We start from the raw sequence: 20,723 nt of genomic DNA, 5'->3' as shown, positions 1-20,723 counted from the left end.
CTGTGATTTATTGTAAGAGAAATCATCAGTAATGGTTTAATTTGGCTGCGTTGGCTTTGTCCTAGCCTGGCTTCTCATTCGGATTCCTGGGAGCCGATCAGCTTCTCAGTTGGTTATGACATTCCCTTTTTTGCAATATTCTGAAATTTGGAGCTATTACAAGAGGGTTTGTCTTTGTTGTTTTTTTTACTCCCCGAAAACATCATCCTATTCAGTGCAGGTTCGTCATTCTTACTGAGCTACCGTGTAGGAAATCAGCTAATTGCATCCTGTAATTAATTACATAAGGGAGAGCAGCTTTGAAATCCAGGAGCTTCGCTGCAGCCTGTGACACGTTTGTGTTGTGCCGCCGTGAGTTGTCCCGCGGATTGAGGTTGGTTAAACGCAAACGGTGTTGCCGTCAGTGGCCAAACTCGGCATCTTTTACACGGGACTTAAGTATGTAATGAAACCAAAAACCACCCAAAAAATCAACCAAAATAACCCCCCACACCAAGGTGATTTGTATTGAGAAGCTGCAGCTCCTCGTTCTTCTCCCTTCCTGACGGGAGTGAGGTCGGTTAAGCAAACAAGGGTTTGCACAACTGTTCTGAAGACGAACAAAATCCAGAAAACTCAATTTGCCTGTGAAACCCAACAGATCAAGGGCTGGGGATGATCCTGCACCTGTGGAAGTGAAACCTGGGGCTGGGAAGGGCACCAGTCGAAACAAGTTGAAGTTTCCAGGTTGAAACGGCGAGAAAGCAGCAGCGAGGGCTGCGCTCCCCAGCTCCTTCGCGGCCGATGAGGAAAAACACACAGGCACGAAGAAACCGAGTCATTAGCGGCAGCTGCTCTCTCGTTTCATGGGCAAACAGTGGTGAGCGGCTTAAAATACTCTGAAGAAGAAGAAAAAGGTGAGTCACTCTCCTTTCTGCATTAATTTTTGTTGCGTTCCTCCTGCTCTGTCTTTTCGGGACGCTGATGATCTCTGCCAGCGACCAGGCATGGCCAAGATGCGGCAGGGACCTCAGGTGCAGCTCGAGACGTGATTTCGGACACGAAAAGCAGCTCTGCCACCTTCAATATTTCTCTTGCTTCTATTTATATGCTTTTCCCTCGTTGCTTTAAAATTATCTTCTCCCCCTACCTCGCTGGTGTGGAGCGACTGGGGAAGGGCCCGCTAAGCGCAGCTGGAAGCACAAGGGCTGCAGAGATGGGTTTGTGTCCCCGTGATGACGCTGAATTTTGCCCAGGAGAGCAGGGACCAGAGGAAATGGCCTCAAGTTGTGCCAGGGGAGGTTGAGGTTGGATGTGGGAACAATTTCTTCCCCAAAGGGCTGTGGAGCATTGGAACAGGCTGCCCAGGGCAGTGCTGGAGTCACCAGCCCTGGAGGGTTGGACAGACAGACATGAGGTTCTCAGGACATGGGGCAGTGCCAGGTGTGGATAATGGTTGGACTCCATGATCCTGAGGGTCTTTTCCAACCAAAATGATGCCATGCCTATGTTTTTCGAGCACATTTGGGCCCCTCTGTTCTTTCTCCTTTGGTGCTCAGCCCGAGCTTGGAGGATGCGATGAGCATCGTGCCCCCGCGTGAGTGAACGCGCAGCCCAAATCAGGTCAAGAAGTAGGTGAAAACAATGATTCAACCACCCTTTTGGGCAAAAACCCAATTACAAAGCTGTTGCTAGGAGCCACGGGATGTGACACACCGATGGCTTTTGCTGAACAGTCCCAGGCAGTAACTGCTGCCAGAACTGGCTGCTGGAGAAGGACGTGTGACCACAGCCCAAAAGCAGCAGGAGATTTAAGAGCAGCCAGGAGATGCCTCCAAAAACGTGAGGTGTTCAAGCCCAAGATGGCCAAGGTGAAGCATCATCATTCCAGGAACGCAGCCGTAAAACGAGAGGACAGCAACACACAGATGAACGTGGAAAAGCAGGGGATGAGCAGCTCAACATTAATGACAGCAGAGCATGAAGGGCAATTTTTACATCCAAGAGACCTTTCTGCTTTTAAAAGGGATGAATTTAGCAGAATAGATGCTGCTCAGCTTGGGGGAAATAGAATATGTTTCCAGATCTTTGCTTGGTACATAAGCCAGGGTTAGTGCCGTTGCTTCCCGAAACCCCGGCGGCTCAATCAATTATTAACAAAGTGAACTGGGGAAAAACAAACCAAAGAGAAACAGAGGAAATAATAAAGTTAAGTAACTCAGAAATACCTAATGACGCTGGGCAGCATCCCTGGTGAGGCCAAGCGGTCCAGGGTGGTGGGGATCTGATCTGCTCTCGAGCATCGATCCCCTTCTACCAGCTCAGAGTCTGTTTATCTCCTTGGCGCAGCAGCAGGAGCTGCCTCCTGCCTCCAGTGCAATAAGCTGGCACGCCAGGGGCTCGAGGAGGCTGCACCGAAGCTGTAAGAATAGGAGAAAATTAAATCAAGAGATGCAGAAGTCAGAAAGGAGCCTGATTTTAAAAAACACGGCAGTCACGATCCGGCCGCGCTCACCAGCTTTGCTTAACGAGGAGTCCGCAGTTCGGAATAACGAAGTCGAGGTAAATCGGCGCCGCTCGGACCTTGGGTAAGCAGCACAGGGTCTTTGGGCTCAACTTGAGGTCTTTTCCAAACGGGAAAGACTAGATGATCTTTTGAGGTCCCTTCCAATCCCAAACATACTGTGATACTGTGAAAGAAGTGGTTTAGCATCGATTTATCGCCATCGCCGCCTGCTCCTCCTTTTGTCCCTTCCCTGTTGGTGCAGGGACTTCATGCCCAAAGTTCCCTTCCCAAGGCCACCTGCACGGACTCGGGAACACTTTGGTGCTTCTAAACACTTGCAGCTCTATATTCCCCCCCACACTCTTTTAGTTTGCTTATAATTGTGGAAAAAAGCCAAATGTGGTGGGTTTAGCCTCAGCTTTTCATGTAAGCAAAAGGCTGAGACTTCCCTGTCACGACCTGCTAGCTGAAGTGATCCAGCACTTCTTCAACAGACGTTGGTGCTGGTTTAAGGTAAAAAGCTTAAAAAATAAACCTCCTAAGTCAATGTGTACAACTTCCTCTGTAGATGCCTCTTTTCATTGATATTTCCTCCCAGAATCTGTCCAGTTCTAGTTTTTGTCCTAATCCAGCTGATACCACCATCAAAACTAAACAGAAGCTTTGGCCACGTGCAGCAGCAATTAAGTACCCACTGATGGTTCTTGGGCGCTAGACCTATGTCCAAGCCTTATGTATACACCATATAAGCCTTAGATATGTCTTTTTTCATCCCTGGAAGGACTGGACGCATCCCACAGCCCTTCTGGATCACTTCCCAAGCAGCCAGGGGTGAAACACAAGCTCAGGGACACATGTCCCCATGTAGGAGCATCCTTAGATCCTTCCCTCCTCTCCACCGCTGGGATTTCAAGCTCCTGCACCGTTGCGTGTATCGGTGCTCTCCTGGGAATTTATTTCCCATTAGTAACGTTTATTTAATTAAACCTCGATGCCAGAGGGCTGATGGCTTTTGGGTTTTACACCCCTGTGTGTACATCAGCTGTGGTGGCTGCCAAACGTCCCTCTTGTCTGTGTTCTTGGGAAATCCAGCTGTTTAGTGCTCCCGACGTCCCTCTTGTCCGTGTTCTTGGGAAATCCAGCTGTTCCGTGCACCCGACATCCTTCTTGTCCACGTTCTTGGGAAATCCAGCTGTTTAGTGCTCCCGACGTCCCTCTTGTCCGTATTCTTGGGAAATCCAGCTGTTTCACACTCCCGACCTCCCTCTTGTCCGTGTTCTCGGGAAATCCAGCTGTTCCGTGCTCCCCACGTCCCTCTTGTCCATGTTCCCGGGAAATCCAGCTGTTTCGTGCTCCCGACGTCCCCCTGGTCCGTGTTCTCAGGAAATCCAGCTGTTTCGTGCTCCCGACGTCCCTCTTGTCCATGTTCTCAGGAAATCCAGCTGTTCCGTGCTCCCGATGTCCCTCTTGCCCGTGTTCTCAGGAAATCCAGCTGTTCCGTGCACCCGATGTCCCTCTTGTCCGTGTTCTCGGGAAATCCAGCTGTTTCGTGCTCCCGACGTCCCTCTTGTCCATGTTCTCAGGAAATCCAGCTGTTCCGTGCTCCCGATGTCCCTCTTGTCCATGTTCTCGGGAAATCCAGCTGTTCCCTGCACCCGATGTCCCTCTTGCCCGTGTTCTCAGGAAATCCAGCTGTTCCGTGCACCCGATGTCCCTCTTGTCCATGTTCTCGGGAAATCCAGCTGTTCCCTGCACCCGATGTCCCTCTTGTCCGTGTTCTCTGGAAATCCAGCTGTTCCGTGCTCCCGACATCCCTCTTGTCCGTGTTCTCGGGAAATCCAGCTGTTCCGTGCACCCAATGTCCCTCTTGTCCATGTTCTCGGGAAATCCAGCTGTTCCCTGCACCCGATGTCCCTCTTGTCCGTGTTCTCAGGAAATCCAGCTATTCCGTGCACCCGATGTCCCTCTTGTCCGTGTTCTCGGGAAATCCAGCTGTTTTGTGCTCCCGACCTCCCTCTTGTCTATGTTCTTGGGAAATCCAGCTGTTTTGTGCTCCCGACATCCCTCTTGTCTGTGTTTCTGTGTTCTCGGGAAATCCAGCTGTTCCGTGCTCCCAATGTACCTCTTGTCCGTGTTCTCGGAAAATCCAGCTGTTTTGTGTGCTCCCGACGTCCCTCTTGTCCGTGTTCTCGGGAAATCCAGCTGTTTTGTGTGCTCCCGACGTCCCCCTTGTCCGTGTTCTCGGGAAATCCAGCTGTTCCGTGCTCCCAATGTACCTCTTGTCCATGTTCTCGGGAAATCCAGCTGGTTTGTGTGCTCCCGACATCCCTCTTGTCCGTGTTCTCGGGAAATCCAGCTATGTTGTGCTCCCAATGTACCTCTTGTCCATGTTCTCGGGAAATCCAGCTGTGTTGTGCTCCCAATGTACCTCTTGTCCATGTTCTCGGGAAATCCAGCTGTTTCATGCTTCCGACGTCCCTCTTGTCCACGTTCTTGGGAAATCCAGCTGTTTTGTGCTCCCGACGTCCCTCTTGTCCATGTTCTCGGGAAATCCAGCTGTTCCATGCTCCGAGCTGTTCTGCAAACAGGGAGCAAGCAGGAGGCTGTGCCGAGCAGGAGGTGTGAATCATGCCAGCAGACTGCACGTTGTTACCATTTAAAAACAATTCAATCTAAATTCTTTGATCCTGCAGCTCTCCGAGAATAAAGGAACTCTAAGTAAGCTTAAAAGGGAGCAAACTGCTGCTTCCAGCTTCAAAAAGCCTCGGCAAAATCAATTAAGAGTGTACGAAGGATCTCAGAAGAACAGGGACTGACAGATTGAGCCACACGAACTCGGTACCTTTTCAAACCCTTTCTCTCTCCGATGTTCGTGCGCGAGCAGTGACGGCACGTAGGAGTCTTTACGTTTTGCCTACGAGAGAACCTGGATCATGCTTTGCAAACAGAATGCAAATCCAATGACTAAATGCAGCAGCTATTTAACAGAACAAAGGAGCAACACATTCTAAGTTTAGGATGAGAGAGGACACACTGTGCTGCAGCAGCGACTGGGGCTGCTCGTGCGGTAGGGTTCAGAGGTTCTGTCAGTCCTTGCTGTTAGACCTCTCACTTGTTGCTGGTGACATAGGCTGGGTGTGGCAGGGCAAGTAGACTGGACACAACTAGCTCTTGTAGGTGAGTTTGTCCGGGGTTTCATTTTGTTTTCTTGTCCCCAATTTAACTAAGGGTAGTAATGGTTTCTAGAAAAAGGAAAGCTGTTGCTGCCATTAATACAAAGAGTGTGTCTACACAGACACTACCTGCCAAGAAGGATGCAGCCACCCAGGCTTCTGGCTGTGCAGAGTGTCTGTGCCTGGCATTAGCGTCAGAAAATGGTATGGGAGGCACCTGTGTACGATGTGACCAGGTCAATGACTTACTGTGCCTAGTGGCAGAGCTTAAGGAAGAGGTGAAGAGACTAAGGAGCATTAGGGAGAGTGAAGAAGAAATTGACTGGTGGGGTCAGGCTCTTTTGACTCCTAAGGGTGTGCAACAGGAGATGGCAAAGCCTTGTCCCTCCTGCCATAAGGCAGATAGAGCAGATCTAATTGATGGAGGGGAATGGAAACAGGTCCCTGATCGGAGAGGTAAAAGAACCCCCTCTCGAAACCCATCACCACCCTTGGTGCCCTTAACAAATAGATACGAGGCCCTGGACCCTGAAAATCAAGCAGAGGACAACCAAGAAGATCCACCAGGAGAGCCCCCTGGATGGACTTCATCCACAAGAAGGATTACAACTGCAGCTGTAAGAGGAAAAAAGAAAAAGAAGAGTGGTAGTAGTCGGCGACTCCCTTCTGAGGGGAACAGAGGGCCCTGTATGTCGCCCAGACCCATCCCACAGGGAGGTCTGCTGCCTTCCTGGGGCCAGGGTGGGGGACATTAATAGAAGACTTCCGAAGCTAATTCAGCCCTCAGACTACTATCCTTCTACTACTACTATCTCTTCTCCCAGGCAGTCAGCAATAGGACAAGGGGCCATGGGCTTCAACTCTGCCAGGGGAAATTGAGGCTGGAGATTAGAAAGCAATTCTGTGCAGAGAGAGCAGTCAGGCATTGGAATGGCTGCCCAGGGAGGTGCTGGACTCACCGGCCCTGGAGGTTTTTCAGCTGAGATTGGCCATGGCACTTAGTGCCATGATCTAGTCAATGGGCTGGAGTTGGACCAAGGGTTGGATTTGATGATCTCTGAGGGCTTTTCCAACCCAGTCCATTCTGTGATTCTGTGAAGAACGAATGTGAACCAAACACTCCAGTGCTGAAGGTTCCCATTAGGAAATAGCCTGTACCCATCTCCGATGGATTAAGCTGCAGGTTGCCCCATTTTCCCTTGTTTTGCAGAAATATTTCTCTGGATTCAGCCAGGCCAGTTCATTTCTGCCCCCATACAGCTCAATAACTTCATCCTTACCTCTCCAGCCATGGAGAAATTCAATTCAATCCTTCCTCTGACCCTTTGCAGAGGGAACGTTTCCAGGTGATGGATCAGGAGCTTTACTGAACCCAACCTGCCGTCTCTCCTCCTTCCCGAACCGCAAGAACAGGTTGGGAAACCAGCTTTCCTTGGTAAATCTGCTTGTTTAGCTCTTCCTGAGCCCCTGCTGACAGGAGACACAATCACATCATCATTTTGGTTGGAAAAGACCCTCAAAACCATCAAGTCCAACCATTCCCCCACCCCGGCACTGACCTTTGTTGGTCTTTGTGATTAAGAGACCTGGGAATCTATTTAGTTCCAAAAAACCCCTCAAAAACGCCTCCCAGCAGCTGTAATGCTACGGGGATGTATTTAACAGACATAGGAAAAAGACAAGACCTGCAGCCTGGTAGATGTGCTGGGTTCACGATTAATGGAGGGTTCTGCTAACGAATGATTTGGAGGCAAAGCTTAATTTTAAAGAAAAATAGAAGAGTATTGAGTGACTTGATCCCGAGTGGGGACGGCAGCGAGTATTTAATTCCTCCCCGGATGAATTCAGCCTTCAGCTATCTTGCATTGCTGTGACCGATGTTATTTGTCCCATTGAAAACAAATTAACTAGTCTGGAGCAGCTTTAATCCAAAGCAATCAATTAAACTGCCCGGCTCGATGGACAACACCAGCATCTAGAGATGTTGTTCTAACAAACGGCGCCGATGCGTGTGAAGCTCGTTACAGGGGAAAGTACCTTCACTATCTGCTCACCCGAGATACAAACTGAATCGCTGACCCACGTTCCTCGCCGTTCTCTTTTCCTTCGAGGGGGATTGTGTGGCAGATAAACAAGCAGCACATCCTTAGTGACTGCTGTGCGTGCTCTGAAAAAAGAATTAAATACAAATAAAACTTGCGAGATCCAAGCTCCCCAATCAGGCACTGAGCCCTGTTGCCCCACAATGTGCTTGACGGCACCCGTTTCTTCCCAAAATGTGAAGTCAGAAGCGGTTATTGCTGGCAAAACTCTTCCTCCGGTCACCAAGACCCAAATACTTCACTGGGAGAGAAGCGATGGGCGGCAATACCGAGGGTTTAGTGCTTTGCAGAGCAGCATCGCCGGCTGTCCCGAGAGCTGCAAGAAAAATTGTCCGCAAAGAAGGGACCATGGAGAAAACGGCTCCAGCAGCACCCAAACAGCTCCCAGAGCCAAAGGTTTGGCCTGAACTCCCCGGTCAGTAACCGCTCATGGATTTATTCTGCACAAACACACCTGATTCCAGCGCTCTGACACCAGGGACTTCAGCAACTGGCCATGTGCATCCCCTGAGAGTGCCCTTCGTTCTCACAGCACCAGGGAGCACCATCCATTCCATTTTTCTCTGTAAAATACATAATTTAACAAATTTCCCATCACAAAATGTCAGGGATTGGAAGGGACCTGGAAAGCTCATCCAGTGCAATCCCCCCATGGAGCAGGAACACCCAGATGAGGTTACACAGGAAGGTGTCCAGGCGGGTTGGAATGTCTGCACAGAAGGAGACTCCACAACCCCCTGGGCAGCCTGGGCCAGGCTCTGCCACCCTCACCCCCAACAAGTTGCTTCTCCTCTTTCAGTGGAACCTCCTGTGTTCCAGTTTGCACCCATTGCCCCTTGTCCTGTCCCTGGTTGTCACCAGAAGAGCCTGGCTCCATCCTCCTGACACTGCCCCTTTCCATATTGATCCCCAGGAATGAGTCCCCCCTCAGTGTCCTCTTGTCCAGCTCCAGAGCCCCAGCTCCCTCAGCCTTTCCTCACACGGGAGATGCTCCACTCCCTGCAGCATCTTGGTGGCTGCGCTGGACTCTCTGCAGCAGTTCCCTGTCCTGCTGGAACTGAGGGGCCACAACTGGACACAAGATTCCAGGTGTGGTCTCCCCAGGGCAGAGCAGAGGGGCAGGAGAACCTCTCTGACCTACTGACCACCCCCTTCTAACCCACCTCAGGTCCCATTGGCTTCCTGGCCACAAGGGCCCAGTGCTGGCTCATGGTCACCCTGCTGTCCCCAGGACCCCCAGCTCCCTTTCCCCTACGCTGCTCTCTTAATAGGTCATTCCCCAGCTTACACTGGAACCTGGAGTTGTTCCTGCCCAGATTCAAGACTCTACACTTGCCCTTGTTCTATTTCATTAAATTTTCCCCTCCCAGCTCTCCAGCCTGTCCAGGTCTCTGATGGCAGCACAGCTTCCAGTGTCACCACTCCTCCCAGCTTGGTGTCACCAGCAAACTTGCTGACAGTCACTCTAGTCCCTCGTCCAAGTCATTGATGAATATATTGAATAATATAGACCCCAGTACTGACCGGCCTCCAAATTGTAGGTCTTTCACAAACTTCTCTGTATTTTCTTTTTTTAAATCTCTATTATTATTAACTAGCCGTGTGCAGCTTTTGAAACAAAATACCACAGATTCACACACTCTTCCATTTTATTCCATTCCTTTCCCGGCTACAGACGTTACATTCACCCTTTAGATCACTTTTTGAATATAAAGCTCGTTCGCAGAGAGCTACACGCTGCAGCTCTTGGATTCTCCCCCCGCGCCCACCCCTTTCCTTAAGAAACAGTCACTTAAATCAGAGGCTGTCATCGCACGGGTTCATTTTCCAATTCACCAGGTAGTAGAGTAAGACTTACTAAACGCGAAAGAAAAAAGAAGCGTGGCATGTGATTCTAAAGCGATGCTCAGTATCACCACGCTTTCCCATGCGTTAGGAAATACAGTGTTTTATCAATTTATAAATTAAAGAGTTTGCAGCGATTAAAGCGTACATACGATTAGCTAAAAACACCTAGTGGCTGGGAGGATGCTCGCCTAGCGTGGTCAAGCAAGGAAGGCGATGATGTTGGCCAAGCAAGGAAGGCGATGATGTTGGCCAAGCAAGGAAGGCGATGATGTTGGCCAAAGCAAGGAAGGCGATGATGATGGCCAAAGCAAGGAAGGCGATGATGATGGCCAAAGCAAGGAAGGCGATGATGGTGGCCAAGCAAGGAAGGCAATGATGGTGGCCAAGCAAGGAAGGCCATGCTGTTGGCCAAGCAAGGAAGGCCATGCTGTTGGCCAAAGCAAGGAAGGCCATGATGTTGGCCAAGCAAGGAAGGCCATGATGTTGGCGAAGCAAGGAAGGCGATGATGGTGGCCAAAGCAAGGAAGGCGATGAGCCAATGAGCCATTCTTGTGCCCTGCAGTTTTGTGAGGGTGCCCAAATCTACCTGTATTGCAGAAAAGCAGACCTGATCACGACTAAAACCAGCCCTAGAAGAAAACCAGCATGCTCTGAGGTGGCAGAAATGAGTTGCAGTGACTACAGGATTAAAAAGGGTGGAGGAACGTTAGTTTAAAAGAGCAGCTCTGCAAAGAGGGATTGTAAGTGAAAGCTGCGGGAAGGAAAACTCAGCAGCCAGTCCCGATTGCCCCAGAACTCCCAGGTTAGGTAAGAAATCCAAGAGCGAGGATTAGGTAAAACCAGGCTGTACTGCAGGTGTTAAGCTGAGACTAAAGTCAGATCTGTCTCCTCTAGACCCAGACCCCCTTTTTCAGCCTGTTTGCCTGCACGGAGGTGTCAAGAGCTGAATGAGCTTCAAAGCAACCGTGTCTGTCACCGCTGCACACAATCCGTGACACGCCAGATTGTCGATTCTCTAAATTCCATTTTGAGGTTTAACCTACTGATTTAAATCAACTTATTTTTCGCACAACAGCTCTTTCCAGGCACAGCTCACAGCGGGCGGCCCGTTCGTTACCTGCTACAGGGACGGAGGTCAATTAGTGCTCGTTTGTGCAGGGTAACTACGGGCTGTGTTCTATGGAACGTCATGGGAGGCTGGTGAAGCCTCTGGATAAAGTCACAGTGAGAAGATCCTCTCCATGAATTAACTTTATGACAAAATATTTATAAGAGAGTCTTCAACATTGCAGCCGAAATCTCAGTAGAGCAGGAGGAGGAAATAGATAATGTTTTGAACAGAAACAGATGTATTCCTGCCCCCCGCGTGGCACAGGTGGTTCGCCCCGTTATCTTTTTGGTTTTGGCATTTATTCCTCTCCTACAAAAGGAATCTGTCCCCGAAGGACATTACTTCACCTCCACATGACAGAAGAGCGGAGGAGGAACCTTCCCCAGGAGCTCCTTAAAACAAGCCAAGATCAGCAGCAGTTTACCGAGACTCCCAAACAGGGTGCAAATCAGGGTCCCCATTTACCTGCCAAGATCCAGTTCAGCCCTTTTCACCCCCATCATAAGAACAGCTGGCGCGAGCCGCTAACACAGCAGGAAGCACGATTCCTCCAACTACTTTAAGTGTTAGTGACGCATATGTTCTAATCAAGAGTTGGCATCTTTAACGCTCTTTGTATTTATTTTAAGAAAGCGTTTTAGTTAATCTAAGCAAGAATATTCAAAAAGCCACTGCGAAGAAAATCCATCTTTTTGTGTTTCGGCTCAAACTTCGCAGAATAGACACCGAGCGCTTTGCCAGCTCATTCAGACATCACTCAGTTACGTGGCCAAGAAACATGAAGAATTACACCCAAAAAAAAAGCTCCAATTAAACCTCCCGAAGACAATTTCTGCGCCAAGGACAAGCGATGTGGTTTTATCAGCGAGAAGCCAGGGCTGGAAAGGGAGTCAACACAAAATAGGGCAGAGAAACTCGTCTCTAAACGGTTTCAGCATGTTGTTTTGCCATGCTTCGAAAGGACAGTCATGGGATGTCAAGGGAAGGGTGTACAAGGGTTGTTTTAAAAAGAACAGGTGCAGAAACTCCTCTACGAGTACAGCCAGACAACTACAGTCACCTCAGCCGAGTTTTCACCTGCGCTACTCATCAAGTAAAAGAACACGAATGTAAAAACACCGAGGGTTTGCATAAAAAATAAGGCTTTCTGTAGTTCTCCTCTTAAAATTACTGTACAAATAAATAAAATTGTTGTCCATTTAAATAGAACCGTTGGGGAAAACTGGCAGCTGGCAACGGTCTTCGGATGGACCTGCTTGTTCCAAAGGCGCGCGGAGTCGGTCACCATCCCTGAGGCCTCCGAACCGCAGCGAGACCTGCAAAGAAAACACATTAAAGTTGCAAAATAAAACACTTTTGACTGAGAACACTGGCCCGCAAAGGTCCCCTGACCCACCGCTCTGCCTCGGGGTGTCAACTGCCCATGTGCCCTTTGGGAAGAGCACAGGGCAGGTACACAAGCAGCCTTTCCTCCGTAAAGACCAAGTTCTGAGCAATGTTTAACTTCAGGGTGGCCTGAATCACAGGTTATACCCATAGCCTTGTCTTTAAATTCATTTTGGTGTTTTTACAGAATCACAGAATCACAGAATTGACTGGGTTGGAAAAGACCTCAGAGATGATCAAGTCCAACCCTTGGTCCAACTCTAGTCTGTTTACTAGATCATGGCACTAAGTGCCACGTCCAACCTCACTTTAAAAACCTCCAGGGACAGCGAGTCCAGCACCTCCCTGGGCAGCCATTCCAATGCCTGACCACTCTCTCTGTAAAGAATTTCTTCCTAATATCCAGCCTAAATCTCCTCTGGCAGAGTTGAAGCCCATGGCCCCTTGTCCTATTGCTGACTGCCTGGGAGAAGAGCCCAATCCCCACCTGGCTAGAACTGCCCTTCAGGTAGTTGTAGAGAGTGCTGAGCTCACCTCTAAGCCTCCTCTTCTCCAGACTAAACAGGCCCAGCTCCCTCAGCCTCTCCCCATAGGGCTTGTGTTCAAGTCCCTTCCCCAGTCTTGTTGCTCTTCTCTGGACCCGCTCCAGCACTTCAATCTCTTTCCTGAGCTGAGGGGCCCAGAACTGAACACAACACTCCAGGTGTGGTCTCCCCAGTGCAGAGCACAGGGGAAGGATCACTGCCCTTGTCCTGCTGACCACGCTGGTTTGGATACAGGACAGGATCCCATTGGCCTTCTTGGCCACCTGGGCACACTGTTGGCTCACGTTGAGCTTCCTGTCCATTAGTCCCCCAGGTCCCTTTCTGCCTGGCTGCTCTCCAGCCACTCTGTGCCCAGCCTGGAGCTGCAGGGGGTTGTTGTGGCCAAAGGGCAGGACCTGGCACTTGGCCTTGTTGAACTTCATCCCATTGGAATCATTCACGCTGTTCGGAGGAGATGTAGCATTTGGCTGCCCTACACCGCAAAGTTCATTGCCCTGTGATCACAAAGTATTCTGGAAAAACAACAAAAACCAAAGCGCCTGTTTGCTTTGAACTTGCCGTTGAAGAATTTCTTCTGAAGCACCAAGATTTAGGGTTGCGAGAAACGCTTTCCAGCTTCTGTCCTACTCCTGATTTTCAATTAGGAAAGTCTGATACAAAACCCTGGCTGTTTTCTGGACCATGAGCTGGCGGTTCAGACAAGCCTAGATCGGAAAGGCAAGCTGGTTTTCATTTTAAGCCAGACTAACACAGTGTGAGGCTCACGCCCGGTGGCGTGGAACGCTGGGCCATGAGTTGTTGCTGCATCACCTCCCATTACACGCCACAAACAACCAGAGGAGATATCCAGCCAGCTTCCTACCAAACGAGAAAATAAAATGAATTGAGACAGAAGTGGTTTTGAGGGATACATCCTGGTGGTTTCACCCTGAACCGACGCCACAAATCTATTTATAATCATGGTTTCATCGTGAAAAGGGAAGAAAACACAGCGGTAAGCCTGATGTTGTGCTGCTAGAGCCTTTTTTGCCGTCTTTATCCTTGCAAATTCCTCTGCGGCAGCGAAGCACTTCAGGGCTGGGCTGCCAACTAGTGGCACTGCCGCTATTTCAGAAGCGCCAGTGCCCAGAAACGCGGATCCTACCAAAGGTCATCGGGTCCTTCTCGGCGATAAAACAGATTTGTGTCGATAAAAAGAAGCGTTGGTCATGTCCAGTTAGATCTCAGCGAAGCATAAATGTATTAGACAAGAGAAGAGCGGGATTAGTAAAAAGGAAGAGGTAAAGCAGTTAAGCTGGCCCAAGGGAAAAGTGAACCGGATAATTTGGATATGAACAGGTTAGAGTCGAGTTTTATCAAGATTGGCGCTGGCAATGGACTTGTTTAATTAATGCTTTCACTAACAGCCTTGGCACAATTAGAAGTGGGCCAATAACACAAGGTATTGCGGTTATAAGAAAGATGAGGAAATGCTCAGGCTTATTTTATTCACCGTTTCTTCTGACAGGAGATGAAACTCAGCAACGAAACATCAGGTCACGCACCCGCGAACAGAAGTTTCTGCTGTAACCCAGAACGTTATCGATCTGAAGCAACTCGAGTCAAAAAGGGCTTTAGGATACGAAGAAATTATGAGAGGATTAAGTGATATAGATATGAAAGGAGAGAGATGCAATCCTGGAACACATCAGGAGGAATATTTCCAGACTAGAGAATAAATTCTTGTGCTTTACAAGGACTTGAAGAGACTTGTCTAGAGTAAGAAATTATTTGCATGTGGAGGAGATGGAGGAGCCAACCTACCAACCTCAGACAGGAAGAAACGCTGCTAAGGTTACAATTGTTCTCTAGAAAATAGTTGAGAATGAGCAAACAACCAGCAAGGAGAAAAACATTTTAAGCTAAAGGATAAATCTGTCACAAGATCAAGAGTATTAAACTGCTCAGAAATGCATTTGTGTTGCAAAGGATAATGTCCTTAGCTATAAGGACAGCCAGATGCTCAGTGGTAGTATCAGACACAAAACCCTTTATGCATTTATGATGCATTTACCAAATAAATTCTAGGATATGATGCTTGTGATGGCAGAAAATAGGACTTGAAAACCCTGGAAACTCCATTCTGTATTTTCACCGCTCCGCTGGAAAACATCGAATCTAACAAACCACCTTCAAGTTCAAACTTCCAGCAAGGTGGAAACTAAAGAGACCATTAAGAACTCGTAAAGATCAGGATCAGTGATGCTTTATTTTTCAAAGTGGGCACATAAACCCAAGAGTCTCACTGCAGGGCTCAGCCAGACCACCAGACCTCCAGTCCAGCCTTTTCCAAGACATTTTTCAAGGCCTTTAAACAATTCAGGACAGGATGCTCCTGTCACAGTATCACAGTATGTTTGGGATTGGAAGGGACCTCAAAAGATCATCTAGTCCAATCCCCCTGCTGGAGCAGGAACGCCCAGGTGAGGTTGCACAGGAACATGTCCAGGTGGGTCTCGAATGTCTGCACAGAAGGAGACTCCACAACCCCCCTGGGCAGCCTGTTCCAGGCTCTGTCACCCTTACTGAGAAGTTTTTTCTCAAATTTAAGTGGAACCTCTTGTGTTCCAGCTTGATCCCATTACCCCTTGTCCTATCATTGTTTGCCACCGAGAAGAGCCTGGCTCCATCCTCGTGGCACTCACCCTTTAGATATTTATAAACATTAATTAGGTCACCCCTCAGTCTCCTCTTCTCCAAACTAAAGAGCCCCAGCTCCCTCAGCCTTTCTTCATAAGGGAGATGCTCCACTCCCTTAATCATCTCTGTTGCCCTGCGCTGGACCCTCTCCAGCAGTTCCCTGTCCTGCTGGAACTGAGGGGCCACATCTGGACACAATATTCCAGATGTGGTCTCACCAGGGCAGAGTAGAGGTGAAGGAGGACCTCTCTCGATCTACTAACCACCCCCCTTCTAATACACCCCAGGATGCCATTGGCCTTCCTGGCCACAAGGGCCCAGTGCTGGCTCATGGTCATCCTGTTGTCCACCAGGATCCCCAGGTCTCTTTCCCCTACACTGCTCTCTAATATGTTATTTCCCAACCTACACTGGAACCTGGGGTTGTTCCTGCCCAGATGCAGGACTCTACACTTGCCCTTGTTAAATTCCATCAGGTTATTCCCCGCCCAGCTCTCCAGCCTGTCCAGGTCTCTGATGGCAGCACAGCTTCCAGTGTCACCACTGCTCCCAGCTTGGTGTCATCAGCAAACTTGCTGATAGTGCACTCAATTCCCTCGTCACCTGGTGCACCCCGCTCTGATAAGCTCTGAGCATTAACAGTGCTTTAATTACAGAAAAATAAACCTGGTTTTAATCTGACAGTTACTATCATACCCAAATCCCATCTTTAAGATGCACACCTACAAATATACAGTGGCCTTGCCCACTTTGGCTTTTATTCAGTTAGAAAATATGTTGGAAAAGCAGCGAACAAGCATGGGAGTGATGGCAGAAGCCTGTCGTTGCTTGTGGAAATAGGCGAGGTTTAGGGTAAAGGACAGGCTGGCCTAAATCCAGACAGCAAAGCCAATTCCCCGAACAAACACCCCCGAGGAGGCAAAAAGTTTCTTTGTTAGAGGCACTTCCCCCAAATTCCTTTTCCCGAAGGTTGGTTTTGATTTCTAGTTTGACTGAGTCATTCTGTGGCTGAATTTTCAAAACTACCAGAGGTCACATTTGATTTAAAAGGCTTAGGCCTGGAGGTGAAGGATAGAAAATCCCCTTTAAGCTCAGCTTAAATAGGGAGTATCCTGGCAGAGGCACCAACCTGAACGTCCTTCGCCTCTATGAGGCCGAGCGCTGGCGTTTTTTGCCGTAGGAGATTTGCCTGATTCGGACTTCGAGCTGGAAGGCATCCAACCTTTCTTTTGGGTTAAAAGCCAACATATCGCGCAGGAGTTTGCAGAGATCGTCCGGCATGGCCGCCTTGCTCTTCAGGGGAATCTGTAATTTCAGGTTGGGATTCTCCAGCAACGCTTCTCCGAGGGGAATAAGCTCCTTGCCTTGGCAGATGTAAGTTCCTAAACACAGATTAGGAGCAATCAGGTTATACAGGTAAAGGCTACAAAAATTACTGCCATGTCCAACAATCTCAAAGAGAAAACATACGAAAGATTACTGGAAAAATCACTCATTAAGAGGCAACAACAAGGTCAAATATTGTGCGAAGTTATCAGAAGAGGCTGCCAAAATTCAATTTCACCCTATTCAGAAGCTCTGAAAGAGGGATGGAGACTCTGGTTGACCGAGGTAACTTGAAAGAGTTAAACACAAAACTTGTTTGCTCAGTTAGTCAAACAATTTTCAATTAAAATGACAGCACATGCCATTTACCCTTAGCCAGCTTCTCCCCAGCAAGATTAAGGAAGGGCAATGTAAATTTGCTGCTGGTAATCTAAATCATTTCACCGGTTGTTGAAAATGATTAACCAGCTTCCAAAACAGACAGTAAAACCAGCTTTGCTCACTCAAGCTGTCCTGCCCATACACCGAGCAAAGAATAAATGTTGCAAAGGCAGCGACCTGTCTGTGTACAGAAAAGGTTGCTTGCAAACTCCTTATCTCGACTTGGCGGGCAGCTGCTTTAATGAAATCTGTTCATGCTTTGGTCTCAGCTGCAGCCATTCGCTTGTTTTCCTAGGCAGGAACTAAACCATTTATCAATGTGCGGCATTTTTAAAAGAAATAAATAGTAGAATTAGAACCGAGCCTACTTGAAAGGTGGAAAAAAATCAAAATAAAGGGGTAGCACGATAGCTTAAGTTCCTCTGTAGAAATTCCTTTTAAGAATTTAAATATTTAAAAGATAGACAGACAGGTAAACTATGATCTCAGAGCCTGGGTAGATGTCTTCAATTGTTATGCTAATGTGCACGACTGGCATTCTCTCCTCTGGAGGTGGATTTTCTGCCTCTTTTGAAATCACTCAGTACAGAATATTTCAAGTGTGTGTGTATGTGGGGGATTTGGAGTAAGGAGGAGGCCACTGGAGGAGGCATCCCAGCGAGATCTTGCATCCCTAAACGCGAGGAAACTCAGCCAGATGGCAGCGAAGCTGATCTAAATATCCTTCCCCAGTTTATTATTTGGCTCCTTGGAACATCCTTTCAGTGCTGAGTGATCCCGTTTCTCGGTTAAGCCAAGTCAAGAACACAAGCAAACCCATAAGCCCAATTCCAGAAATGTTTTTTAATGCTCTTAAAACCATTTTTAAGAGCGTTTCTGAGCAAATGGGAGTATATGGACACTAAATCCTCTACAAAGAGCAGAGCTGTAAGACAGACATCTCACCAACAGCTACAAGTTTTTACTCTTACAACTCATTAGTGACAATAAAGGCCAAATCCACTTTTGAAGAGCATTTCTTAGATTAAAGGAAGCCTGACAGCAGAGAAGCCAGAACCATAGATTAGTTTTTGTTGGAAAAGAGCTTTAAAATCGAGTCCAACTGTTAACCTTGCACTGCCAAGTCCACCACTAACCCATGTCCCTGGGAACCTCATCTCCATGTCTGTTCAACCCCTCCATGGATGGTGACTCCACCACTGGACCTGGGCAGCCGGAGATATTTTCCCTTAACCTTTAAATCCCTTCTGGCAGAGGGAACGATCTTCTACACAACATGATTTTTCAACACAAAAAAGTGTTCCCTCTACCTTAGCGATATTGCTTCAAGACCTGGAAATCCAACATGAGAAGCAACCGAATCAGGAGCAATACGTGCTGAAGAAAAAGATATTTCTTTACTGTTCTCTTAAAAACAAAACCCCACAATTTTGGGTTTCTTTGGGTTGCAAAGTGCTTGGAAAAAGCCACATCTAAAGCATTAGTAACTATGCCTGGGAGAAACACCTCTCAGAGGATCCCTATGGATCCAGAGTATCCTCTGACAACAAGACAGCACTGATCTGACCCTCACCGAGCAATTCCTTCTCAGTATCCCCGTCTCGGAAGGTGATCCTCTCCACCATAGCCCAGAAAATGATCCCAAGGGCAAATACGTCCGCCTTGGCCGTGTAGTGACCTTCCCAGACTTCTGGAGCCATGTAGAAGTTGGAGCCGCATGCGGAGGAGAAGCGATGCTGGTTCACGTTCCCTTTCCCCTGGCACACCTTGCTCAGGCCAAAATCTGCAACCTGCAATGCGTCAGAAGTAAAACAAAATCAGTTATACACCAACACCGTGTTTACGAACAGCAGCTCAGTGAATTTCCCTCCAAAATGCCCCACGACGTGGCACCAACGCTTATCACGTGGCAACCCTGGTGAAATGATAAGCTGATTTCCTTTGAGCTGCCCCTTCCCAAAATTCCTGTTGTTTGTTCCCCTTCCCAAGATGGGCAAAAGACTTATCTGAGTGTTATCTTTCAGTGCAGCTTACTCTGATTACATCTAATCAGGCATAAACATACATTGAACAATATCTATGGTAGAATTAGCTCTTACTGTTCCATGGTGAGCGCACTGAATCTCTTGCATTACCATTATTATCTACAGTGATTAAGACGGCATTGATTTAAGCGTCCCTTGACGGCTCTACAGGTCGAACTACAAATACCATTATTGATCTGAACGGTCAAGAAATGAATTATCTACCGACCTGTTGTTTTATGTCTGACTACAGGAACTCCCAGGACTGAAAGTTCGGGAGCGAGCTGGCTCCCAGTGTTTCCAGCTCGCTGAAAAGCGGCTGCACAAACTTTCAGTTTGGTGCTACAAGAAATGCAGCCAAACGTCTTCATCTCCATCAGGGCATCAACCCACACGCAGCACGAAGACATTCCCCACCTTCCCTGAACATCAATATGTGCTCGAGGCAGCAATATTGGAAGCGCTGGCTGCTGTAGCGGGACGGTGTGTTCTTAAAGTTTAAGGGCACAGAAAATATTGCTTCGTTTTTCGACTGATCGTCATATCTCTGATTATTTAGGGTGCAGAGATTCAACGGCCCTGAACTGCTCCTCGCAACGGACATTAGAAACACCACCATGACCTCCCAAGACTCCTAAAAACCTAAAACCCACAGCTGATATCAGATGTTCCAAGTACAATTATTACAAGTATCACAAGACTCACCAAAAACCTGTTACGAAGCACATGACACGTAAGCGTGGAGGTCACACGCTCGTCACAGCGAGGTTTTATTCCCTTACCTTCACAATGGGACTTCCACATCGATGAGAAATCAAAATATTGTCGGCTTTGAGGTCCCTGTGCACGATGTGGTTTCTGTGCAGGAACGCCACGGCGCTGCTGAGCTGCCGCATGAAGCTGTTGTTCAGCTGCGCGTCGGGGCCACGGGACAACAGGTATTCGTTCATGTTGCCCCCGTCGCAAAACTCCATGACAAACCACAGAAAGCAGGCAGATTTGGGATCCATGCACCTCCGCCCTTTCAGGCAGGTCTCAATTAGCAGCAAATGGCTGTCTGATTTCCTGTAACGATGACTAATTGGCTGAAAGGCTTGCCCGTCCTGCAGGATACACTCCTTCAACTGGATCACGTTCTCATGTTGCCTCTGGATGCTCTGCAGGGCCCAGAACTCTTGCAGAGCCAGTTCCACGTTTTCGGGCACATGGCAACGCATCCTTTTCACAGCGACTTTGCTCCTCGTTTGGTTAACGATGGCCTCGTAAACCACGCCATAGCTCCCCCGGCCCACTTCTCGCAGGATGCTGTACTTGGCTTCCGCGGCCATCCCTCGTTTCAGCCCAGCAAATGGCAAATCAGAGCAAAATACCTGAACTCATGGCAACCGGTCATCACCTGCAGTAAAACCCTGGAAGAGAAAAGGATTAAAAGCTTAAAACTCTCCCAAACCAAGCAGTTTACCAACTATCAACTGTAAATACTTCCAACCGGTAACGATTTTATTGGCATATGTATCAGGATATGATGCAGCTCCACAAGGACAGAAAACTAAACTGGCTTTTTAAGGTAAAACCTATATCCATGGTAACTTCAAGACATTATCAAATAGAATCCTGACTGCACAGCGGGACGCAACCACCTGGGAAGTGACATTGATTTGTC

At 48.3% G+C, this 20,723-nt stretch overlaps 2 protein-coding genes across 2 annotated transcripts in view; one reads left to right on the top strand and one right to left on the bottom strand.

Moving 5' to 3' along the window:
• ELP3 (elongator acetyltransferase complex subunit 3) overlaps positions 1–14,280 on the top strand; it is a 120,639-nt gene extending 106,359 nt beyond the window's left edge. Inside the window, exon 16 of the transcript XR_013921975.1 lies at positions 14,158–14,280. The gene's annotated coding sequence lies outside the window, so the exon portion shown is untranslated. The remainder of the gene's footprint in view (positions 1–14,157) is intronic.
• A 2,195-nt stretch (positions 14,281–16,475) lies between these two features.
• On the bottom strand, positions 16,476–20,388 carry LOC308039434 (serine/threonine-protein kinase 35-like; the record flags this gene model as incomplete). Its single annotated transcript, XM_080342772.1, has 3 exons — positions 16,476–16,711; positions 18,610–18,826; positions 19,843–20,388. 3 exons carry the CDS (start codon positions 20,386–20,388, stop codon positions 16,476–16,478), a joined length of 999 nt encoding a protein of 332 aa, XP_080198898.1.
• Positions 20,389–20,723: the final 335 nt, after the last annotated feature.

Source organism: Nesoenas mayeri (assembly GCF_963082525.1).
Source record: "Nesoenas mayeri genome assembly, chromosome: 3".
Lineage (NCBI taxonomy): Eukaryota > Metazoa > Chordata > Aves > Columbiformes > Columbidae > Nesoenas > Nesoenas mayeri.
Note: the sequence above shows the minus strand (reverse complement) of the source record. Positions and strands in the feature narration are given on the sequence as shown.